The following is a 20788-nucleotide window of genomic DNA, read 5'->3' on the forward strand; positions in this document are numbered from 1 at the left end:
AAGGAGAGGGCCTAACCACCCTAGGAAGGGAGGGGAGTACAGTAACCTGAGAAGCCCCTTCAGCCTGACCTGCCTCCTGAGAGGCCACATCCTGCAATAACAAAGTCTCCCCCTGGGACTCCAGAGAAACCTCCGGCGGAACCACCGGTTCCACTGACACCTCTAAAGAACCGGCGTCCGTGCGGACGACTCTTCTTGCCTGGGTTTAGCTGCTTTGTCTTTGTGCTTCTTGAAGAAGCGGGCCGGAGCATCCGACGGCATATTATAATTGCACCGCTTCCGAGACCAACCTGGCACAATCTAACCTTTCGCTAATAGTGCGCTTATTGAACCTAGCACAAAAGCGACACCCAACAACGTCGTGCTCAGGCCCCAAACAAGGAATACACAAAGTATGATAATCTCTATGCGGTATCTGTTTCCCACAAGAAATACAGTTATTCACTTTTTCTGACATCCGGTAAACCACTGAGGCAAGAAAAAATAAAATATTCCCCAACGGGGTACTTAGCCAACTTTGACTCTGTCAAACTCCGAATTGAAAATTTCAGAACGCCAGCGGCACTTGCAACGCTGCTTCTGCATCGGACCATGCGGCAAAAAAGACTGGGGATATGACGTCGGTCATGCGCATTTGTACCCTGACGTCCTGATGTCAGTCTTAAGCGCCTTGACCGACGTCAGCCTAATACTTTGATATTCGGGCCGACCGAGGACAGCGGACTACCCAAGTGTAAGGACTGCAGCAATGTGAGATGAAGAACATCATTCCAAAAATTTTCATTCCAGCATTAACTCCTTCAACGGATAACATTAGCACCTTTACTATAGAGCAGTGGTCTCCAACCTTTTTTGAACCAGTATCAATGTAAGACAATTTTCCATGGACCGGCCATCTCACAGTGTGCATAATGAAGTATTTATTTATTTGACATTTGTTTAATGAGGAGGCCAGACCCAGGGAGAAAAGCTCCAAAGTACTATAATAATTACCAAAAAAAAAAAAAAAATGTACATTCTGCTTAACAGCATAACATTGATCTACTATGGTTGAGAGGTAAGTAAACCTAATGGCAACCTTACTGATTTTGTTTATAAGAGCAATATTTAACATCTATCCCACATACTTCTCAACTGTACAGATTTTCACAGAATGTCCAGATTTTTGTCTCATATTTTTGGTCTTTTTCTCATAAAATTGTTTTCTGGCAAATCACTGGCAGATCATTGAGGCTGAAGTCAGAAAATAATGACAATGAGTTTCATCCTTCATACCCTTCAGAAAATTCATGCTAATGCACAACCTGTATTTCTATCAACTTTTAAAGTTTGTAAGAGCAGCACTTAAAAGGGTCCCTATTTTGGACCTTTGTCCCCCCATTATTTTTGGCTTTGTCAGATTTCTTGATCTAAGTAAGAGGTTGAGAGGTGGTGTGTGTGTGTGTGTGTGTGTGTGAGCGAGTGAGTTACAGAGAGAGAGGGGGAGAGAGAGAAAAAGAGAGTGAAGAGTGAGTGTGATTGCTGCAGCAGCAGCAATGAGGTTTGTGTACCTTTCGCCCATATCTCACACACACACACACACACACACACACACACACACACACACACACACACACACACACACACACACACAAACACACACACACACAAACACACACACACACAAACACACACACACACAAACACACACACACACACACACACACACACACACACACACACACACACACACACACACACACAAACACACACACACACACACAAACACAGTCTCTTTTGCATTCATTCACACACATTGCTCTCAATCTTTTGTGATCTCACACACATACCTGCATTCACTCACACATCACTTACTCTCTCCCGGCCAAACACACACACAGTCACATCCTCATTCATACCCGCATTCATTCATTCATACATCGCTCTCACTCTCCCGATCTCACACATACACACACACAGCCACTTCCTCATTCATACCTGCATTCATTCACACATTTATTCACAAACCCACTTACGCATTCATTCATACATCACTCTCCTGGTCTCACACCCACATGCCTGCCACACAACCACTTAAGCATTCATTCATACATCCCTCTCACTCTTCCGATCACACACTCACAGATACAGACGCGTACACGCATACAGACACACGCATACAGACACACACACACACACACACACACACACACACACACACACACACACACACACACACACATACAGACAGACACACACATACAGACAGACAGACAGACACACACACACACAGACACACACACACACAGACACACACACAGACACACACACACACACAGACACACACACACACAGACACACACACAGACACACAGAGACACACACCTTCATTCTTTCCTGAATTCATTAACACATCGCTCTCACTCTCCCAATCTCGCTCACACACACACACACACACACACACACACACACACACACACACACACACACACACACACACACACACACACACACAGACTCTTGTTTTCGTGCACGCATTCACTCACACACACAGACAGACAAATACACACTCATACAGGCATTCACTTACCTTACCTGATGGCCCAGTTCCAAGTGCTCCACGCACCAGTACTGGCGACAGCCCGGTGGTTGGGGAATGCTGCTATAGAGCAACCATTAAGATGATTCACTCACCCTAGTTTTCTTTCTAAAACTGATTATCCAATGATAGATAACTATTAGTGTTAGTGCATTAGTATACTACATGAAAAGCATTATAGACTTTATGAGAAATCTGATTTGGTTCTAATTTGCTTTTACTTGAATATAACTGCATTTATTTACCTATTTATTGTCTGACTGACTGTGATGCATTCATGTGCTGAAATCTGTTACTGACTTCAGAAAACAACTATCCACTATAAACTGTCAAACTATTTGTGCTGACAATTACATCATTAGAATTTTACATCACATGACATGGATTCAGGAGGTAACCGGACAACTTTTCAGGCTACTGTAAACATGCTTACTAAACTTAATAAGCACAGTTCTAATAAAGTAAATAAAATACAATCTATTTTACCACAAGAAAGCCTACTTTATAAAATGAGAGCACAATTACAGCAAAAAACAAATGGCAACAAAAAACATTGCACAGGATCTTTAACTTTAAACAAACAGCACAAACTCTAGTCCTAATGGCAGAATTTTGGATAACTGGGCAAAGACATTGAATTGATCCTATAAACGGATTCCAGCCATAAAAATACAATATAATTTATCTTTGACAAGACAGAACACATACTTTAAAGCACCATGCTTTTTTCAGACAGTGGTGCAGCAGTGTTGTTCATGTTGGAAAGTATCATGAAGCAGGGCAATAATAAAACTGAATGCAGATGGTCCAAGTGTGGTGAGACAAAAGAATGATGTGTAGATGGCCAAGCGCAGTGTTCTAACAAAGCCACGAATATGTTCAACTTCTGCCTTCCCTTCTGCATGATTCTATTCAGGATTTCAATGGCACACGGTGTAACAGTCACAAAACCAGTTGCATTCTGGTTAGCTGACTACATGATAATTTGTTTGAGGTCAATTAGACACATTCCATGGGGCCTGTAACCAATCTCCAATGTTTTCTACTTCTGGCAATCATACAACAGTGAGAGCCTACCGTCTTTGCCCATCTTTTTTTAGAAATACTGAGAACTTGAACGATTTTCAACTGACCAGACTTAACTGCAAGCAGTATGTATGCTGCAAACCACGATTTGGCTTCGAAACAAACACTAAAGCAAAGACAAAACATTAAAGGGTTCCTCTTGTCTAAAATCAAAGCTTAAAACCCTGCAAACATAAAATCACTGTCAAATCATCAAAGTATCAGTTCACCAGAACTAATTTCCTCACCTTATTACAGCTGTTTGCTGTTCTCTACTGAACACTGCTCTCAACTTCAGTGCAATGCACAAGAGTTAAGGTGGAGTTCCATTCCAGGATGAATAACTAAGCTTCTTGCATCCCTTTAAAAACTTATCAAATTGCATTTGACTATACACCGTACACCCAAATTCAAGTCTTGTCTATAATGAGCTGTCTACAGAGCTATGCAGATCATTGCTGTCTTACAAAATCACCGACTTGAATGCAAGGTCATGCTTTTTGTCCTAATCTACATGGAAGAAAAGCTCTGAAGTTAAGCATTACTAATGAACAATCCGCAGTCAGTTATGCAAAATACATACCAAAGGGTGGACAATGTTGTAATCATCAGTGAAGCGAATGTTATCATCTATAAAGACATGCTGGATATTCTGATCATATGGATCCACCCAGAATGGCTTCCCACCCTTGCCTGTGTAGCTGTTACGGGCCCACCTGTAAGCAAAATGGCCATCATGGGGAAAAAAAAAGAAAAAGTATAAGCAAGTACACTGTTTTGCCGTTTGATAATACAACAAGATAATTCAGACAGTTTGACAGAATTAATTAGAACGTTTGATTATGTCGTAAATAATGTATGCATCTGTATTTTTTCAACTTTTTTTGTCTTTCAACAAATAAGTTGGATACTACTTAAAGAGAAATTTTTTCATACAGAGATATGAATTATTTTTGCAAACAAAAACAATGAAATGCAAAAACTCATTCCACACTTTTATTACAAACAGACAAATAAAAAAAACATAAAATGTGCATAATTCATTCAGCATGACAAAATGTTCACAGAGATGTCAACATGAATCTAAAGCCCATATGAGCAACAAATTTCCTCAGAGTTAGGAGTACAATGAATAATCACTAACCTGGTAAAAGAATTTCATAAGGGCAAGAGCAACTGTCTCTAGTAGGGGCAAATATCCTGTGTCCTAACATGTCTAACTGAATTTCTGGAATATCCATTAATGAGCCATTGATGAAATCAAGAGGGGGAGGGGTCATACAGTGATATACTATCTTAACACACATTTGAATTAACCGGCCTAAACTAAACAGGACATTCTGTGATAATTAACCTATTTTAGAGAAAGCAGAGTTGTGTAAAATCTTACAATAAGAGTAGATGTCCTTCTCTTCACTGTTGCAGTATTCTTTACCTAAGGGATCTCCTGCCAAGGATAGTCCAATGTCGACCAGTATACCAAAGTCTTTAGTATTTATAGGCATCAAATATCACACGTATGCTCCTTGCACAAGTTGTAGGGAATAAAGGTGATGCACGTCAAAACTGAAGAAGCCTCAGGAGGAACAGAATGATCCTAGGGACAAGGAGAACGTGGGACCCAGAAGGAAAAAAAAAGGAAAAAGACGAAGCCAGCCAGAAGGGTACGAAAACTACAGAGCAACTGCTGAAACAGAGGGAAGGAGTGAATACTGCAACAGTGAAGAGAAGGACATCTACTGCTATGGTAAAATTTTACACAACTGTACTACGTCCTTCCATATCACTGCGGCAGTATTATTTTAAGGGAGAGTACAAGAGCTCAAGAAGAAGCCTAGGAGAAGGAAGAAGGAACAGAAACAGCCCTCTAAAAACCCATGCAGGATAGCCCTCCTCCTGGAAATAACATCCAACTTGTAATGCTTAGTGAAAGTATAAACAGAGGACCAAGTAACAACCTCAAGGATGGAAATGGTATCCAAACCCTTGAAAACAGCACCAGAGGAGGCAGCTGCCCTAGTAGAATACATCTTTATTGACTATAAAAGACATTTTCCATGAAAAGAATAACAAAAAGAAATAGCCTTAGAAATCCCAGAGAAGATGGTTTGCTTAGAAACAGCCAAACCCAAAGTCCTGGAATGAAAAGAAACAAAAAGCTGCTCAGATTTGCTAATAACTTTTATTTTATCCAAATATATGAGCAGTGTATGCAAATCCAAGGTGTGTAGAACCTTCTCACTGGCAGACTGCAGAGAAGGAAAAAAGGAAGGAAGATGAATAGATGGATTAAGGCAAATCACTGACCACCTTGGGCATACAAAGATTACTGCAGAGTGACACCTTGTCTCTGTGGAAAACTATAAAAGGGGGAATAACCACTGGAGCCTGACATTCAGACACCCTCTTGGCTGAAGTAACAGCAAAAAGAGCAGTCTTCCAAGTACAATGTTGTAAGGAATCAGGGTCAAAAGGAGTCTGAGTCAAATTTAAGTACAAAACTGACGTCCTAGGAAAGTGGAATAGGCTTCCTGGGAGGCCTGATATGAAGGACACATTTAAGAAATTGCTTGACCTTAAATCTAGAGGCCACAGGAGTCGTGGTCAGACAACCACATATCGTTGATAGATGAGCTTTAACTGAAGAATATGTCAAGCCAGCATGGAGCAGATCACACAAATAAGAAAAAAACAGAGGAAACTACAAAGATAGGGGAACCTGATGGTGAGAGCGGCACCAGACAAAAAAAATCGCTTCCATTGGGACATATGTGATTTCCTGGTAGTGGGTTTCCTGGCCTCCTGCAGAACTCAAACTAAGTCCTCAGGAAAGAGGTACCTGAAAGGGATCAAAACCCTAAAACCCACAGTGTCAGCTGAGGGGTGGACAAGTGAGGATGGATAAGAGATCCCTTGTCTTGTGTGAGAAGATCCACCTGGTGAGGTAATGTGTAATAACTTCCCCTGGCCAAGTGGGAACCAATGCTGTTTGTACCAAAGGGGAGTCACTAATTATTTTGGGAGAGCCAAATCTGATCCTGTGCAACACTCATGGTAACAGAGGAAGGGGAGGGAAGGCATACAAAAACATCTCCTTCCAAGGAAAAAAGACATGACATCCACTTTCAAAGCCAGAGGACTTGGAACTCTGGAACAGAATAGAGGAAGTAGTATGTTCAGAGTACAGGCAAAAAGATCTACCTGAGGAATACACCACTGATGGACAATGTCCAGGAACAAATCTCTATGAAGCATCCATTCATGATCTTATGTGCTGGACCTGCTCAAAAGGAATCTAAACTGCCTGAAGAATCACTTGATACTGGATAGCTAGATCCCAGACCTGAAGATCTAGTCTGAGAAGAAGATAGGACCTTGTGACCCCTTGCTTGTAGACATGCCACATCACTGTGGTATTGTCTGTGAAAACTGAGGGGCCCAGGGTGAAAACCCTAAACAGCCAGAAGCAAAGCCCTCATCTCCTTTACATGGATGTGATCTGACATGTGAAGAGGATGCCAGAGACACTCACCCTTCAGGAGGCCTATGAGGCACCCCCACCCTCTGTCTGAGGCATCTGTAAAGAGCTCTTGAGATGGAACAGGAGCTTAAAAAGGAAGCCTTGGGTTGAGTGAAAGTTGATGAATCCACCACTGAAGCTTGAACACATGGAAGGGAAGGAAAGCTACAAAGAAGTCCAGAGGGTGGCAATGTTGATGACACACTGACTTGAAGAACCACTGAAGTTCCTTTATATGGAGCCTGGTGAAAGGGAACATGGGAATGGTAGAAGGTATGATCCACAAGAACTCTGAAAAATTCCCTGGAGGTGTCAGACACCAGAGGAAGAAGGGACTGGAAAAAGGCAATTAAATTAGACAGAGCATTAAAGGTAGGCAGAGATGCCAGCAAGGTAACTGTCTGAAGTCAGCAGCCAAAGAAAATATGATTCTGGGAAGGAATCCAAACTGACTTCTGGAAGTTTATGTTGAACCCTAGACTGTGTAATAGGGAAGTAGTAAACTTCTGATCCTGAATCAGAGAACTGGGGGAAGAAGCTTAAATATCCAGATTGTCTAGATGGGAAAATATCTGAATTCCTCAAACCCTGCAAAAAGCAATTACAGGAGCAAGGCATTTGATGAATATCCTTGGGGCAGTAGAGAGGCCAAAGGGCAAACCAGAGAACAGAAAATGCAAGGAAGAAACAGAGAAATGTAAATATTTCCTGAAGAGGGGATGGATGGGAATGTGAAAGTACGCATCCTTGAGATCCAGAGACTCCAGGCCTGAGGTAGAAGAGGAAATAATCTGCAGAGATAACAGCCAAAAGGAAGGAATCCTGAGGAAGGTGTTCAGCCTGGAAAGATCCAGTCTCCATGTACTCTGCTTTTCAGAGAACAAAAACATCCTGGAATAAAACCTCTTCCCTAGTTAGGCAGGAGGCATGGCTTGAATGGTGTCCTAAGCCAAAACAGAGTGAAGAACCTATGGAAAAAGAGAGAGCTGTTCTTGAGGAGGTGGAGGAAGGACTTCCAAACCATGAAATATCCCTGACAGATAACGGAAAGAACCCAAGAGTCTGAAGTGATTTGTAGCCAATTAGACAGGGACAGACGAAGGGACAAGGGAACCTGGCCGATGGCAGGAGAAAGCAAACTGTCAAATAGAACCCAGGTTTCTGGGTGGCAGGAGTCTGAGTAGACTTGGCAGAAGGCACACGCCTAGAATCCTTCTTGCCTAAGGAGGACGGCGAGATTGCCTACAAACAAATGCAGACTCAGAAGGGCAATTCCTCTGAAATTTGGGAATAGAAGAAACAAAAATGTTTAATCTCCTGCAAGGTTTTGCCCTTGTCCTGGAGAGACTTAAAAGTTCAGCTACAGCAGATCCAAAAGATGTTTATTATCCAAAGGAGCATCCAAAAGCTTGGCCTTAATGTAATCAGGCAAAGCCTGATGACAAAGCCAAAAACAACACCTCAAAACTAAACCAATGGCAGCAACCTAGAAACAGGCATCAGCTTCATCATAGCTGCATTTAACTGAGTTGTGGGCAACTCGAGAAATACAGTCCAGCAGGGAAAGGGAGAAAGCCTTCCTCCCAAAGTCAGGTAAGGTCAGAAACCACCTTAGAAACCTCAGAGAGGTCAGACAAAACATACATGGTCATATGAGTCTGGCAGCTGATTGCCCAAAAGGACAAAGTGGCAATAGTGTACACCTTCTTGCCCAGCCTTTCCATGGCCCTTCTATCTTTATCAGAAGGCAACTGCTTGGTAGCAAGAAATAACTTGGATGGCTTGTCAGAGGAGACCCACATTACAGAAGGGTCAGCAGAATGGCATTTATAAAGAAATTTGCACTCGGTCATTTTATTGAATCTATCTGGCTTCTTAGGTGCAGGGGGCTGAGAGTCAGGGGCTGTATCCAGAAGGGCAGCCCGAACAGTAAGAACAGCAGATGGCTTGGAAAAAAACATCTGTAGGAACTAAATTTGTTTTCTGAACCTCAGAGACTTAAGAATTATCCCACTTAAACTAATCAATTATAGGGGCAATGGTATCTTCAAAGGAGAGTTCCTCCAGGGGGAATCTGGACTTATAGAGTCCTCTTCATCTGAACAGTAGTCAAAGGGGGAAGGGATTTGGAAAGAGTAAGCCAAAGATTTTTCCCCTGAGCTCAGGTCCTCATCCAAGGCACACAATTATCTATGCCTCTTGAGTGGAGTGAAAGACCAGGGAGGAGCAGTACAGAGACCCCTTGAGGAGGCTTCAAGGCAATCAAATCATTAAACAAATCCTAAGTGAAATCCTGCAATTCACACTGGGGATCCTTAACAGGGGAAATGTGCTTTATTTTTTATTTCGTTTTCTGTTGGATGTCCCCACAAAACACCCTCAGAGGGTCAGACTCCTGGTAAGGCTCAATAATGCTGGTAGGAATCCCGCTCAGCCCTTCAGATATAATCAGCTGAGGTTCCTCCTCAACATCAGATGTCTTCAGGCTGCTGGAAGAGAGGCAGTCTAAGAAGTTATGCTTACAAGTCCACTTACGTACCCCATGCTCATGGGCTGAAGCATCTGAGGACGTGCAAGAAGCCGATCTATGCCGGCTTCCAGCGGAGTCTCTACAGAGGAATTCAAAGCAACCATCAGATGGTCATTTGAGCATCTGCCAGCCTTGACAGAGGTGTCTGGGGGAGGCTGGACAGTAGCTGGATCAGACCTAACTTTTATGCCTTCTTGGAAGATGGTTGGCCTAAGGACAGGAAGATTCATCCACAGCACCCTAAGCCAACAATTTAAGACAATGGTTCCCTAGGTATATGGACAAGGAAGAGAGACGACTATGTAGGGTATTAGGCACAAACAGCTGGTGAACAGTGCACTGTGTATGATTGTGGGAAGCACCCAAATAAAACAGACACTGACTGTGAAAGTCTTTATGGGGAATCTGTCTCCCAAATTGACATTTTCCCTTTCTGGATGACCTGAACACAATAACCACAAAAAATAGAAGAAAAAAGAAAGTCCAATGGGGCACATATCTGAAAATACAGCTTGGGAACCAGCACAGCAGAAGGGCATTCAGACTGATGTTCAACAATAGTGCTTAGACTGCCAGCAAAGAAGTTCTGAGTGCGTGTCTGTACATCATCTTTATGCCCTATGCCTTGCATGGGGAGCATACGTTTGAGATATAATGCCTAGAAGTAATAAAGGCTTTAGTATAGTAGCCGGATGTTGGGCTATCCTTGGCAGGAGATCCCTCGGGTAAAGAATACTGCAACGGTGATGCAGGAGGATATCAATTGTTTAACAGGATGCCAGTGCAATTCCATCAGCAATGGTATATTTTTTCATGGAAATCCCAATTAAATACATGCTGTTAAATGCAATACTTACACACAGTCAAAATTCTAGCAAACTCTAACAAAACAGCATTACAGTAACCCAAGCTGGAAATGACTGTACATGTCAATGTCTGGCCTTACCATGAAGGGTATATGTCAGATCTGATTGATCTTATAAACTGTGCAACAAAAGGCACCACCAAAATGGAATTTTCTTTCCATCTAAGCTACATCACCAGCAGTGTTTATCAGCTCAGTGGTAGTGTGGAATAAACTCAGCACAAGCAGTGGGAATCAAAAAGGGGAAGAAACAGAAGTGGCACATACCAATTTCAGAGTCTCACTTCAGTGGTGAAACAGAAAGACGGATTTGGTCTTTTCATTCTAAATAACCCATGTTTGTACACCTCATGTTTTGCTCTTCCTCTCAGATGCTGAGAAGCAGGCATACACAGAAGTATCTGCTATTAACATTTCAAAATACTTGAACAGTACAAAATTTAAAGGGCCAGATGCTTTGTAGCTTCATTAAAGCTGTGACAAACGTGGCACCTACTGGTGTTGAGGAAAAAATGCTCTAGAAGTACTCCTAGAAACGGTGGTAATAGTAACAACAGTCTTCAATGAAAGTGGTCCCCTGAGAATTTAATCTTACTGACTTCTAGGCAGAATCATACCTCCCAGTGCAAGAGTCCAAAACACCTAGGAAATAAACCTTGCAAGAGAAACTGACCACAATTCTTCAGTCTGAAAAAGCTAACAAAGACTAAACTAAGGAGCCTAAGTTAGCAAGGCCCACAGGTCTTCACTCATCAGTCAAGAAAGTACAGTTGTGTTAGAACTTGCCATAACAGTAGACATCCTACTGATCACTGTTACAGTATTCCAAATGAGATGGGTAATCATGACGGACATCCAGCCATGGTACCAAAGCCTAAACCTTCCAGATGCCAAACATCTGACATATGACTTCAGCCCATGAACATCGGGTACATAAGTGGACTTATGAGCATAACTCCTGAGACTATCTCGTCATCAGCAGCCTGAAGACATCTGGGAAAAAGCACGAGATAAGAAGGGTCCCCTTCAGTCCTGGGGGCTGTCAGTCAGGGCAGTAGAGTAAAAATAAAGGAAAGATGCAGATAAAAAAAGAAAAGGGGGGTCGGAAGGAATGTTGCAACAGTGATCTGTAGGACACTGACTGTTATGGTAAGTTCTTAGACAACTGGGCTGTGTCCTGACTAAAATCACTGTTGCAGTATTCCAAACAGATGGGTAATTTACAAAGCTTCAGGGAGTAAAATGGTGGTTGGGTCAGAAGTGTGCAAACTGTCTGAAAGGCCAAAAATTACCGAACTGGTGAAAGCAGTTCTGGACTTCGAAAAAGCTGTCTAATTTGTAGTGCTTTGTGAAAATGTTTAATGATTATTAGTTTTAAAACTTTATTGATGAGCTCAGTCACAATAATTTCCAAAAAATCATGAAACCCAGCTAGTGTTCCAAAGCAACAAGCTTTTATTCGTCACAGACAAGCAATTCTCAGTAACAAAAAAAAAAAATCAGAAATATTTTAACAATGTTAAATATATCAGCTTTTACATACTTAAAAGTAGGTATGGAAAATGTACATATTGTTCAATTTTAAACCAGCCTATTCAAGGCAAACAGTATAAACAGTGCCATAAAAGTGCATTTTAGAACAAGTAGTACCCACCCCCACACAGGGCCGGTGCTAGCATTTTGGGGGCCCCCAGCAAGGTTCAAGTTGGGGGCCCTACTCAAGAGAACATGAAGCGTGACCACATTGCTATTGCACCTCCTTCCCTGTCAAGCTCATCCAGCACCATTTAACCACTAGTGTCACTACATTCAGATCATTAAGAATTTGTGCCAAGCCCAGACTGGCATTTAGTACCAAGGTTACATTATGATAAACTTCTGTACTACAGTACGGTAGCCAATCACAGGTACACACTGACTGACACTTAATACCAATGTTGCACTAAGACAACCCCCTGTACCACAGCATGGTAGCTACTCACAGGTGTGCACACACTGACTAGCATTTAGTGCCAATGTTACAATCCTGATAAACCCCTGTACCACAGCAAGGTAGTGACTCAGGTGCACATGACAAGGTAGCAACTCACAGGTGCACACACTGACTGGCATCGAGTACCAATGTGACATTATGAAATCCCTGTACCACAGCAAGGTTGCCACTCACAGATGCAGACACTGACTGGATACTCAACTGCCCAGATTTTCAAAGAATGTCCAGATGTGACTCTTGTTTGGTCTGTTTTTGTGGCAATCATTGATGACTGAATTCATTAAATGACAGGCATTTCAGTTTATACCCTTCAGAACATCTATGGCAACATTCAGTTTATAACAGCAATATTTAAAATTTGCCCAGATCTTTGGGGCTGGAAACCCATTATCTGTGGCTTTGTCCAGATTTTGTGCCATGAGATAAAGAGCTACAGCTGGCATTTAGTAGCAATGTTACATTATGACAAGCCTCTGTACTGCATCAAGGTATCCAGTCCCAAAGAGGTACACAGACACCTACACTGACTCCCCAAAGACACCCACATTGACTGGCATTTAGTAGCAATGTTGTTACATTACGACAAGCCTCTGTACCGCATCAAGGTAGCCAGTCCCACAGAGGTACACAAACTCCCAGACACAGACTCCCACACAGAGAGACAGAGACAGACTCCCACATAGAGAGATAGAGACACAGACTCCCACACAGAGAGAGACAGAGACACAGACTCCCACACACACAGAGACAGAGACAGAGACTCCCACACACACAGAGACAGAGACAGAGACTCCACACACACACAGAGACAGAGACAGAGACAGAGACTCCACACACACACAGAGACAGAGACTCCACACACACACAGAGACAGAGACTCCACACACACACAGAGACAGAGACTCCACACACACACAGAGACAGAGACTCCACACACACACAGAGACAGAGACTCCACACAGAGACAGAGACTCCACACACACACACAGAGACAGAGACTCCACACAGAGACAGAGACTCCACACAGAGACAGAGACTCCCACACACACACACAGACAGAGACTCCCACACACACACAGACAGACAGAGACTCCCACACACACACAGACAGAGACTCCCACACACACACACACACACACACACACACACACACACACACACACACACACACACACACACAGGCAGAGACAGAGACTCCCACACACAGAGACTCCCACACAGAGACTCCCACACACACACACAGAGACTCCCACACACACACACAGAGACTCCCACACACAGAGACTCCCACACACAGAGACTCCCACACACACACAGACTCACACACACACACAGACTCACACACACACACAGACTCACACACACACACAGACTCACACACACACACAGACTCACACACACACACAGACTCACACACACACAGACTCACACACACACAGACTCACACACACACACAGATTCCCACACACAGAGACAGAGACACAGACCCACACACACACAGACTGACCCCGAGACAGAGACACAGACTCCCACACACATGATAAAAGACAGCACTACAGCAAGACTGAACATTAACACCCACACAATTACTGACATGAACAGTCACACTGCAGATGTACACAACACAGCTATGGGACACAGAAAAGATTACAGACAACATACAAGGGAAAGCCATGGGGATTACTGAGCCTGAGGCAGACTCAAACCCATGCACATGAGAGTAATGGGGATTAGTAAGTCTGACACAGGCAGACTCAAACCCAGAAAGAAAAGATGAATACCAAAGTGGCATTCATCTTCCATATGCATTACCTCCTCAGCTTCTGACTGCTGCCACTTGTCTGTTCTTCCTTCGCTTCTGTCCTAGCCCTTGAAGAGTCTTGCTGCTCCCAACTGTGCTGCCACTTGTCTGTTCTTCCTTTGCTTCTGTCCTAGCCCTTGAAGAGTCTTGCTGCTCCCAACTGTCATACCATCCTGATGAGTCCTGCCACTACCCTGCCACTCCACATGAGTCCTTCTGCTCCTGACAAGTCCTGCCACTCCGAGTCCAGCTGATCCTAGCTGCCTTTGCCTAACATCCTGCTAGTTCCATCCTCATGGTCCTACCTGTTGGAGGTCGTAAACAAAAACAGTGAATACACAGCATACAAGCCAGACTAAGGTACTACCTGAAATTACTGCCTGACAGCATTATAAAAGATTACTGGAAAGGAAATATGAGCACATACCTAATCTACAGTTTTACTGGGATCTTACGAATTTTCTTCCGGACAAAATCTTCAATGAGGCTGCCATGTGATACACTTCGCCCACTTCATGCTCAATTGAGAGCACAGCTAAGCCTGAAAGTCTCTCCTGACTCATTGACGAGCAGGTATGTCTTTATGAGTTTCAACTTAGAAAAGCTGCGTTCTGCAGTAGCCACTGTAACAGGTGCAGTCAAATAAATGCGCATTGAAACATAAGTATTTATATATAGGTCTTGCAAGTGGTTGCGAATAAGGAAATTTAACACAGTCAGTGGTGACGATTCATTATCAATCATTCGAGAAAGGCTTTTAAGTTCGTGTCCAAGGTCAGAGTCATCAATATCACAGTGGCCACTTATTCTGTCAGTCAGTTGTTCTTTCAGAACCTTGCAGTGTTGCAGCAGTGTGTCTTCTGCAACATCACTCAAGGCTTTAATATGTGATAAAAATCCAAAGGCCTTATCAAACTCGGAAAGCTGCTGAAACCGGTCAGTAAACGATTGGATTGTTGTGTCCAGCAGCACATTGAAGAACGCTACACGTAATTTTATCGCTGGATCCTGTACAGTCTCATCTTCTCCTTCATAGTCAAAGAACCGTTTTACTTTCCTTCGTCTCTTTTCTTGAAATGTGGTGCCAACATCCAGTTCTTCTGCTATCTTGGAGGCTTCGCCCATGGCATGTTGAAATCCTGTTTCTCTGTAATTCTTAAGCAGGTCCATAGTGGATGCCAGCACTTTGACACATGTTGAAATATCAACAGATGGACTCTGCAGAACTTTGCTTGCACGATTTACCTCTGTCAGCACATCATACCAAACCACTAAACATACAATGAACTGGTATGACATAAGTTCTGAGCACAGTCCTCTTGCTTGTTGATATGTTGCAGCATCATTTGTACGTACTGCTTCCCTATCTCCTGTAATGCCTCAATGACTCCCTTCAACTGAAATCTTACTGCCTTGACAGAGTCTATCCTGCATTCCCAGCGAGTCTCCGACAGTGGCTTCACAGTGACATTTGTGTGCCGTTTTAAGATCTGCCATCTGTTTGTTGATGCTGAACAGAGTACGTAAATGTTCTGCAGACATCCAAAGAATGACACTGCCTGTACTGATGAATGTGCTCCATCACTAACTATAAGATTTAAATTATGGCAGGCACATGGCACATAAAAAGCCCTTGAATTCATCTGTTTTATCCGGGCCTGCAGTCCAGCGCGTTTCCCCTTCATGTTGCTGCCATTGTCATATCCTTGTCCTCGACAGTCATTAATGTCCAGTTGATGATTTTGAAGAGTCTTAAGAAGAGCTTCTGTCAGCCCTGCCCCAGTTGTGTCATTCACAGGCACAAATCCCAGAAAATGTTCCTCAACTGTGGCTACAGTCTGTGAAATGTCCACATACCGAACTACTACAGTCATTTGCTCTTGATTGCTGATATCTGGCGTGCAATCAAGAATCACAGAAAAGTACCTAGTGTCCTTCACCTTCCCTACTATGATCCTTAAGATAGCATTTGCAATCAACTGGATAACTTCATTCTGTATGTCCTTCCCAAGATAGTGATCCATTATCTCTTTATTACGGATACGACGCAAATATTCAGCCATAACAGGGTCAAACTGCGATAAAAGTTGCACTTGACCTAAGAAGTTGCCATTGCCATAGGTGTCCAGGGCATCAGTTGTACCACGGAATGCCATGTTCCGTTCTGCCAAGTACTGGACAACAGCAATAATGCGTTCTAACACACCACGCCAGTGAGTTCTCCTTTTCAACCACTGCTTGTCTCTTATCATCCATAGTCTGCCTATTCTTTATTCTATTGTCCAGTTCCTTCCACTTCATCATGCATGCTGTATGCTCTGGCGCTCTGTCATGGCTGTGTAAAGCTTTGGACATCTCTCTCCATGCTTTGTAACCACCTGACCTGAGAAGATGGTTAGAATGTCCAAACAATTTGCATGGAAAGCAAAACAGTGCATCCTTTGAGACCGAATATGTCAGCCAAGTGCGTTTTGCTCTCGCTCCATTAGGCAGCACATGGAAGTAGTTCTCAGATGTAAATCTTCTTTTCTGCTCATTGACTGGGAACTGTGTTAACACCACTTGCACAGGTCCATGCTGAATGGCAGCTACCCTAAACTCATCCCTAATCAAGTCTGGCCAAGTCCCTAGATCCTCCAAAGATGTACCTGACACTCCCTGCAAGTCATAGGCCACATCTGTCACTATGGAAGTATGGGCTCCTTCTGTATCAAAGTCTGGTGATCCAGGCAACACCTCAGGTGAGTCTGCATTTGCTGCCGTGCTTTCACCCATGGTAATGGCTGTAGGTCCACAGGAAGTAGCCTGTGGTGTGGCCGGAAGAAAGTTGTTACTTTCTAGTGAAAGGATGCTGGCCTCACAGTGGTCAGACTGTAATGCAAAACCATTGTGTTGTCCTGAAGGCAGACTTTTCCTGAATCTCCCCTCACTGATGAGTCACAGAAAAATTTCATAATGGAACCCTGTCTCTTTGCATCCTCATTTCTCTGCTGCTGAAGCTTTCTTTTTGCTGCTCCTGACAAATATGTGCGCTTCATCTCTAACTGGGAATGGAAGTAAAGCAGAATTACTACATATACAGAGTCCTTTGGTCATACTGTTATTAAAAATGCTTAATGGCTTTCATTGACAGTCTATTGCACTGCAGGCAGAAAGACTGAAAAATGACTAACCAGTAGGCACAAACAAGTAATGAGAGGCCCAGGTTACAGTTTCATGTTAGATATCTATCACTAGAGGTGAATGTCAGCTTTTCTACACAATTCTTCTCCTGTCATCCCCCTAAACATGTGAAGTGGCCACAGATGATGCAAAAGATTGATATTACAAGCTTCTTAGACTAAAGTCTGAAAGAACTAATGACTAGGAGAGGCACAAGTTTGAAGGAGAACACACCAAATTGAGGCAAGACAAATGTTACGGTACAATACAGACTACACATGCCCACTCCCTCTCAATCTCTTAGCAGACTTGAACAAATCAAAATAATTTTTTGAACAAAGGAGTGAAATCATGGATTTGCTAGACAACCTCATGTGTGAAGGATGAAGTGGCACACAGACTGGCAGACTGACATTCCCACAACCCCTCTTAGCACAGGATCAGTGTACAAAAGCATAAATCTAAGGAATGTACCATGCATTACGTGGAGGGTATGAAACAAGAAGTCCATTTCTGTTAGTAGCCTCAGCTGTCCACATTGTGCTATGCAATCACTGAGAGAGAACAGGCTAAAAAACAAACATCTGGACACAATTTTCACAGGCCCCGTCAACCTCCTAAAATTGTCAACTTAATTCAGACAGCCAAAAAACTTGGATAGCAGAGCAGTGTTTGCAGTAGTATGCATTAGAGACATCAGTACATTCTGTGGAATTCTTACCCCCCCCCCCCATCTCGGCACAATTTTGGACAAAGTGAAAAAAATTACCAATGTGCTTACAGTCTGACACTCCCCATTACAAAAAACTCCAAACAATGGACACTGCCACATTCTCACAGGCCCTACCCACACTCCCAAACTTTCAATAGCTATGGACCATAAAAATAAGTCATTGCAACAAAGCATATGAAGAACAGTTAGACAGCACTATAAACAGATAGCAGAACAGTGTTTGCATTAGCAGGCATTAAGATATCAGTACATTCTGCGAATTCTTAACCCCCAAGTCTAGGCAGAATTCTGGATGAAGTGAAAACAAAAGTCATAGCATAAACAATGTGCTTACAGTCTGTGACCCCTATTAAAAATACTCCAAGCAAACAATGGACACTGCAACATTCTCACAGGCCCTAACCACACTCCAAACCTTTCAACACAATAAGTACGGACAATGATAAAAGGTAAGCCATTGCATCAGTACATTGTTGGTAAACAATAGTAGCATAACAGGGTGTGCATTTGTATACATTCGAACATCCACACCTTTTACAACATTCTCACAGCTATTAACTACCCTCCTGACATTAGGCAAGGTAAACAATGCACAAGTTCTCTCAACCTCCAAAGAGCATAATTCAGACAGTCAATAATAACTGCAGAACAAGGCGTAACATCAGGGATAGTTAAACAGTACTATAAACCTAGACATCTGAACAGTGTTTACATTAGCATGTATTAAGATATCAGGCTCCATCATCCTCCAAATTACATAATCCAAACAGCCAAAAATAACTCAGAAGAAGCTGTAACACTAGGGATATTTAAGCCGTACTAATTCCCTCGACAGAACAGTATTTGCATTAGCGTGCAACATAGGCGTAGCATTAACAATGTGCTTTAGTGTGTGTGGCCCCACATTAAAAAACTTCAGGCAAACATTGAACACTGCAACATTCTCACAGCCACTAACTACTCTCCCAACATTGGGCTTTTTAAACAATGTACAGGTACCAGCATACTCTAAATTACATAATCCAAACAGCTAAAATAACTCGGAACAAGCTGTAACACTAGGGATATTTAAGCAGTACTATAACCCTTAACAGAACAGCATTTGCATTAGCATGCATTAAGATACTAGTACATTCTGCAGAACCCCCCCGGCGATGCGCAATAATCCTGGATAAAGTGAAAACAAAAAACATAGGCATAGCATTAACAATGTCCTATTACATGACCCCCATTAAAAAGGCTCCAGTCAAACACTGAACACTACAACATTCTCACAGGTCCTAACCACACTCCCAAACTTTCAACACATTAAGTACGGACAACGAAAACATTGCAGTCATTGCATCAGTGATTAGAACATTGAAGTTATATGCAATAGTAGTTCACAAGGCTTGCATTAGTATACATTCAAAACATCTATGCCTTCAACAGCAACATTCTCACAGCTGCAAACCACCCTCCCAACATTATGCATTTTAAGCAACGTGCATGCCCCATCAACCTCCTAACCTCTCAGCACAATTCAAACAGCCAAAAACTACAGAACAAGGTGCAACAGCAGGGATAGTGTAAAACAGTACTATAAACCTAGATAGCAGAACAGCGTTTAACAAATATGTAAAAAAACTGAAAACTTACTACAAAAACTGAAAACTTACTACAAATTCAGTTGACAAATCTACCAACAGTTTCAAAAAGTAGCAGTTGAAGCCAGTTCTTATCCCAAATACAGAAGATCCATTACTGAGCAGTCAGTCAACCATCTGGAAAATATACATTATACCCTTGCACAAAGGTGGAAGCTTGAGCGAACTTAAATTATAGGCCAAGAGCAATTCTTCCCCCGCTACCTAAACTCCTAGAGGAATGCATTCATTCTCAACCACGCTACCTAAACTCCTAGAGGAATGCATTCATTCTCAACCAATATTTTACTTGCCACTTACCCCATACACCCAATACTATTGACTTAGACAGCAGCATCTCACAAGACTGCCCACCTATCCCTGCTCTAGCCCACAAGACTGCCCACCTAGCCCTGCTCTAGCCAACTACAATATCCTTCTCTGTCCCATTATTTATCTCCCCTCCTTTTCATCACCCCTATCCCATTCTCTCTACCGTTTACATATACAGCATAGATAAAGCCAAAACAAAATCCTCTTGCTCCAAATAAGTTATACACTTTCCTAACGAATCGGCAATTAAAATTAAATGTATATTACACTTCACATTCCCTTATGTTGTCCCTCATATAAACAGAAGCCAAATTATTTTACATATTTCTAGCACATATACTAAAATACATTTCTTCCTGGGCATCCACTGAAAATGGATTCTATCCTACACTGTCCAGAAAACAAATGTAAAGTGAGTATAGTAAAATGAGTAAAGTAAAACTGCTATAACCACAGCCTCTCACCACCCATCCTTTTACCACCAGCACACAGACATAACACAACCTGACCCCCACCCTCTCAGGACAAAAACTCTACACAGTACCAAAATAAAACTAATACAACCACAGCCCCAAAATAAAAC

The 20788-nt window shown here is 42.6% G+C and overlaps 1 protein-coding gene across 1 annotated transcript in view; it reads right to left on the reverse strand.

Annotated features, from left to right (window-relative positions):
- The window catches only part of LOC122807735, a 249767-nt gene that overhangs the window by 100009 nt on the left and 128970 nt on the right, over positions 1 to 20788 (reverse strand). The window contains exon 5 of the mRNA XM_044078717.1: positions 4227 to 4359. Within this exon, the coding sequence (XP_043934652.1) occupies positions 4227 to 4359 (133 nt within the window). The remainder of the gene's footprint in view (positions 1 to 4226; positions 4360 to 20788) is intronic.

This window comes from Protopterus annectens, chromosome 7.part1, assembly GCF_019279795.1.
Source record: "Protopterus annectens isolate FY-2018-M chromosome 7.part1, PAN1.0, whole genome shotgun sequence".
In the NCBI taxonomy this organism is placed as follows: Eukaryota; Metazoa; Chordata; order Ceratodontiformes; family Protopteridae; genus Protopterus; species Protopterus annectens.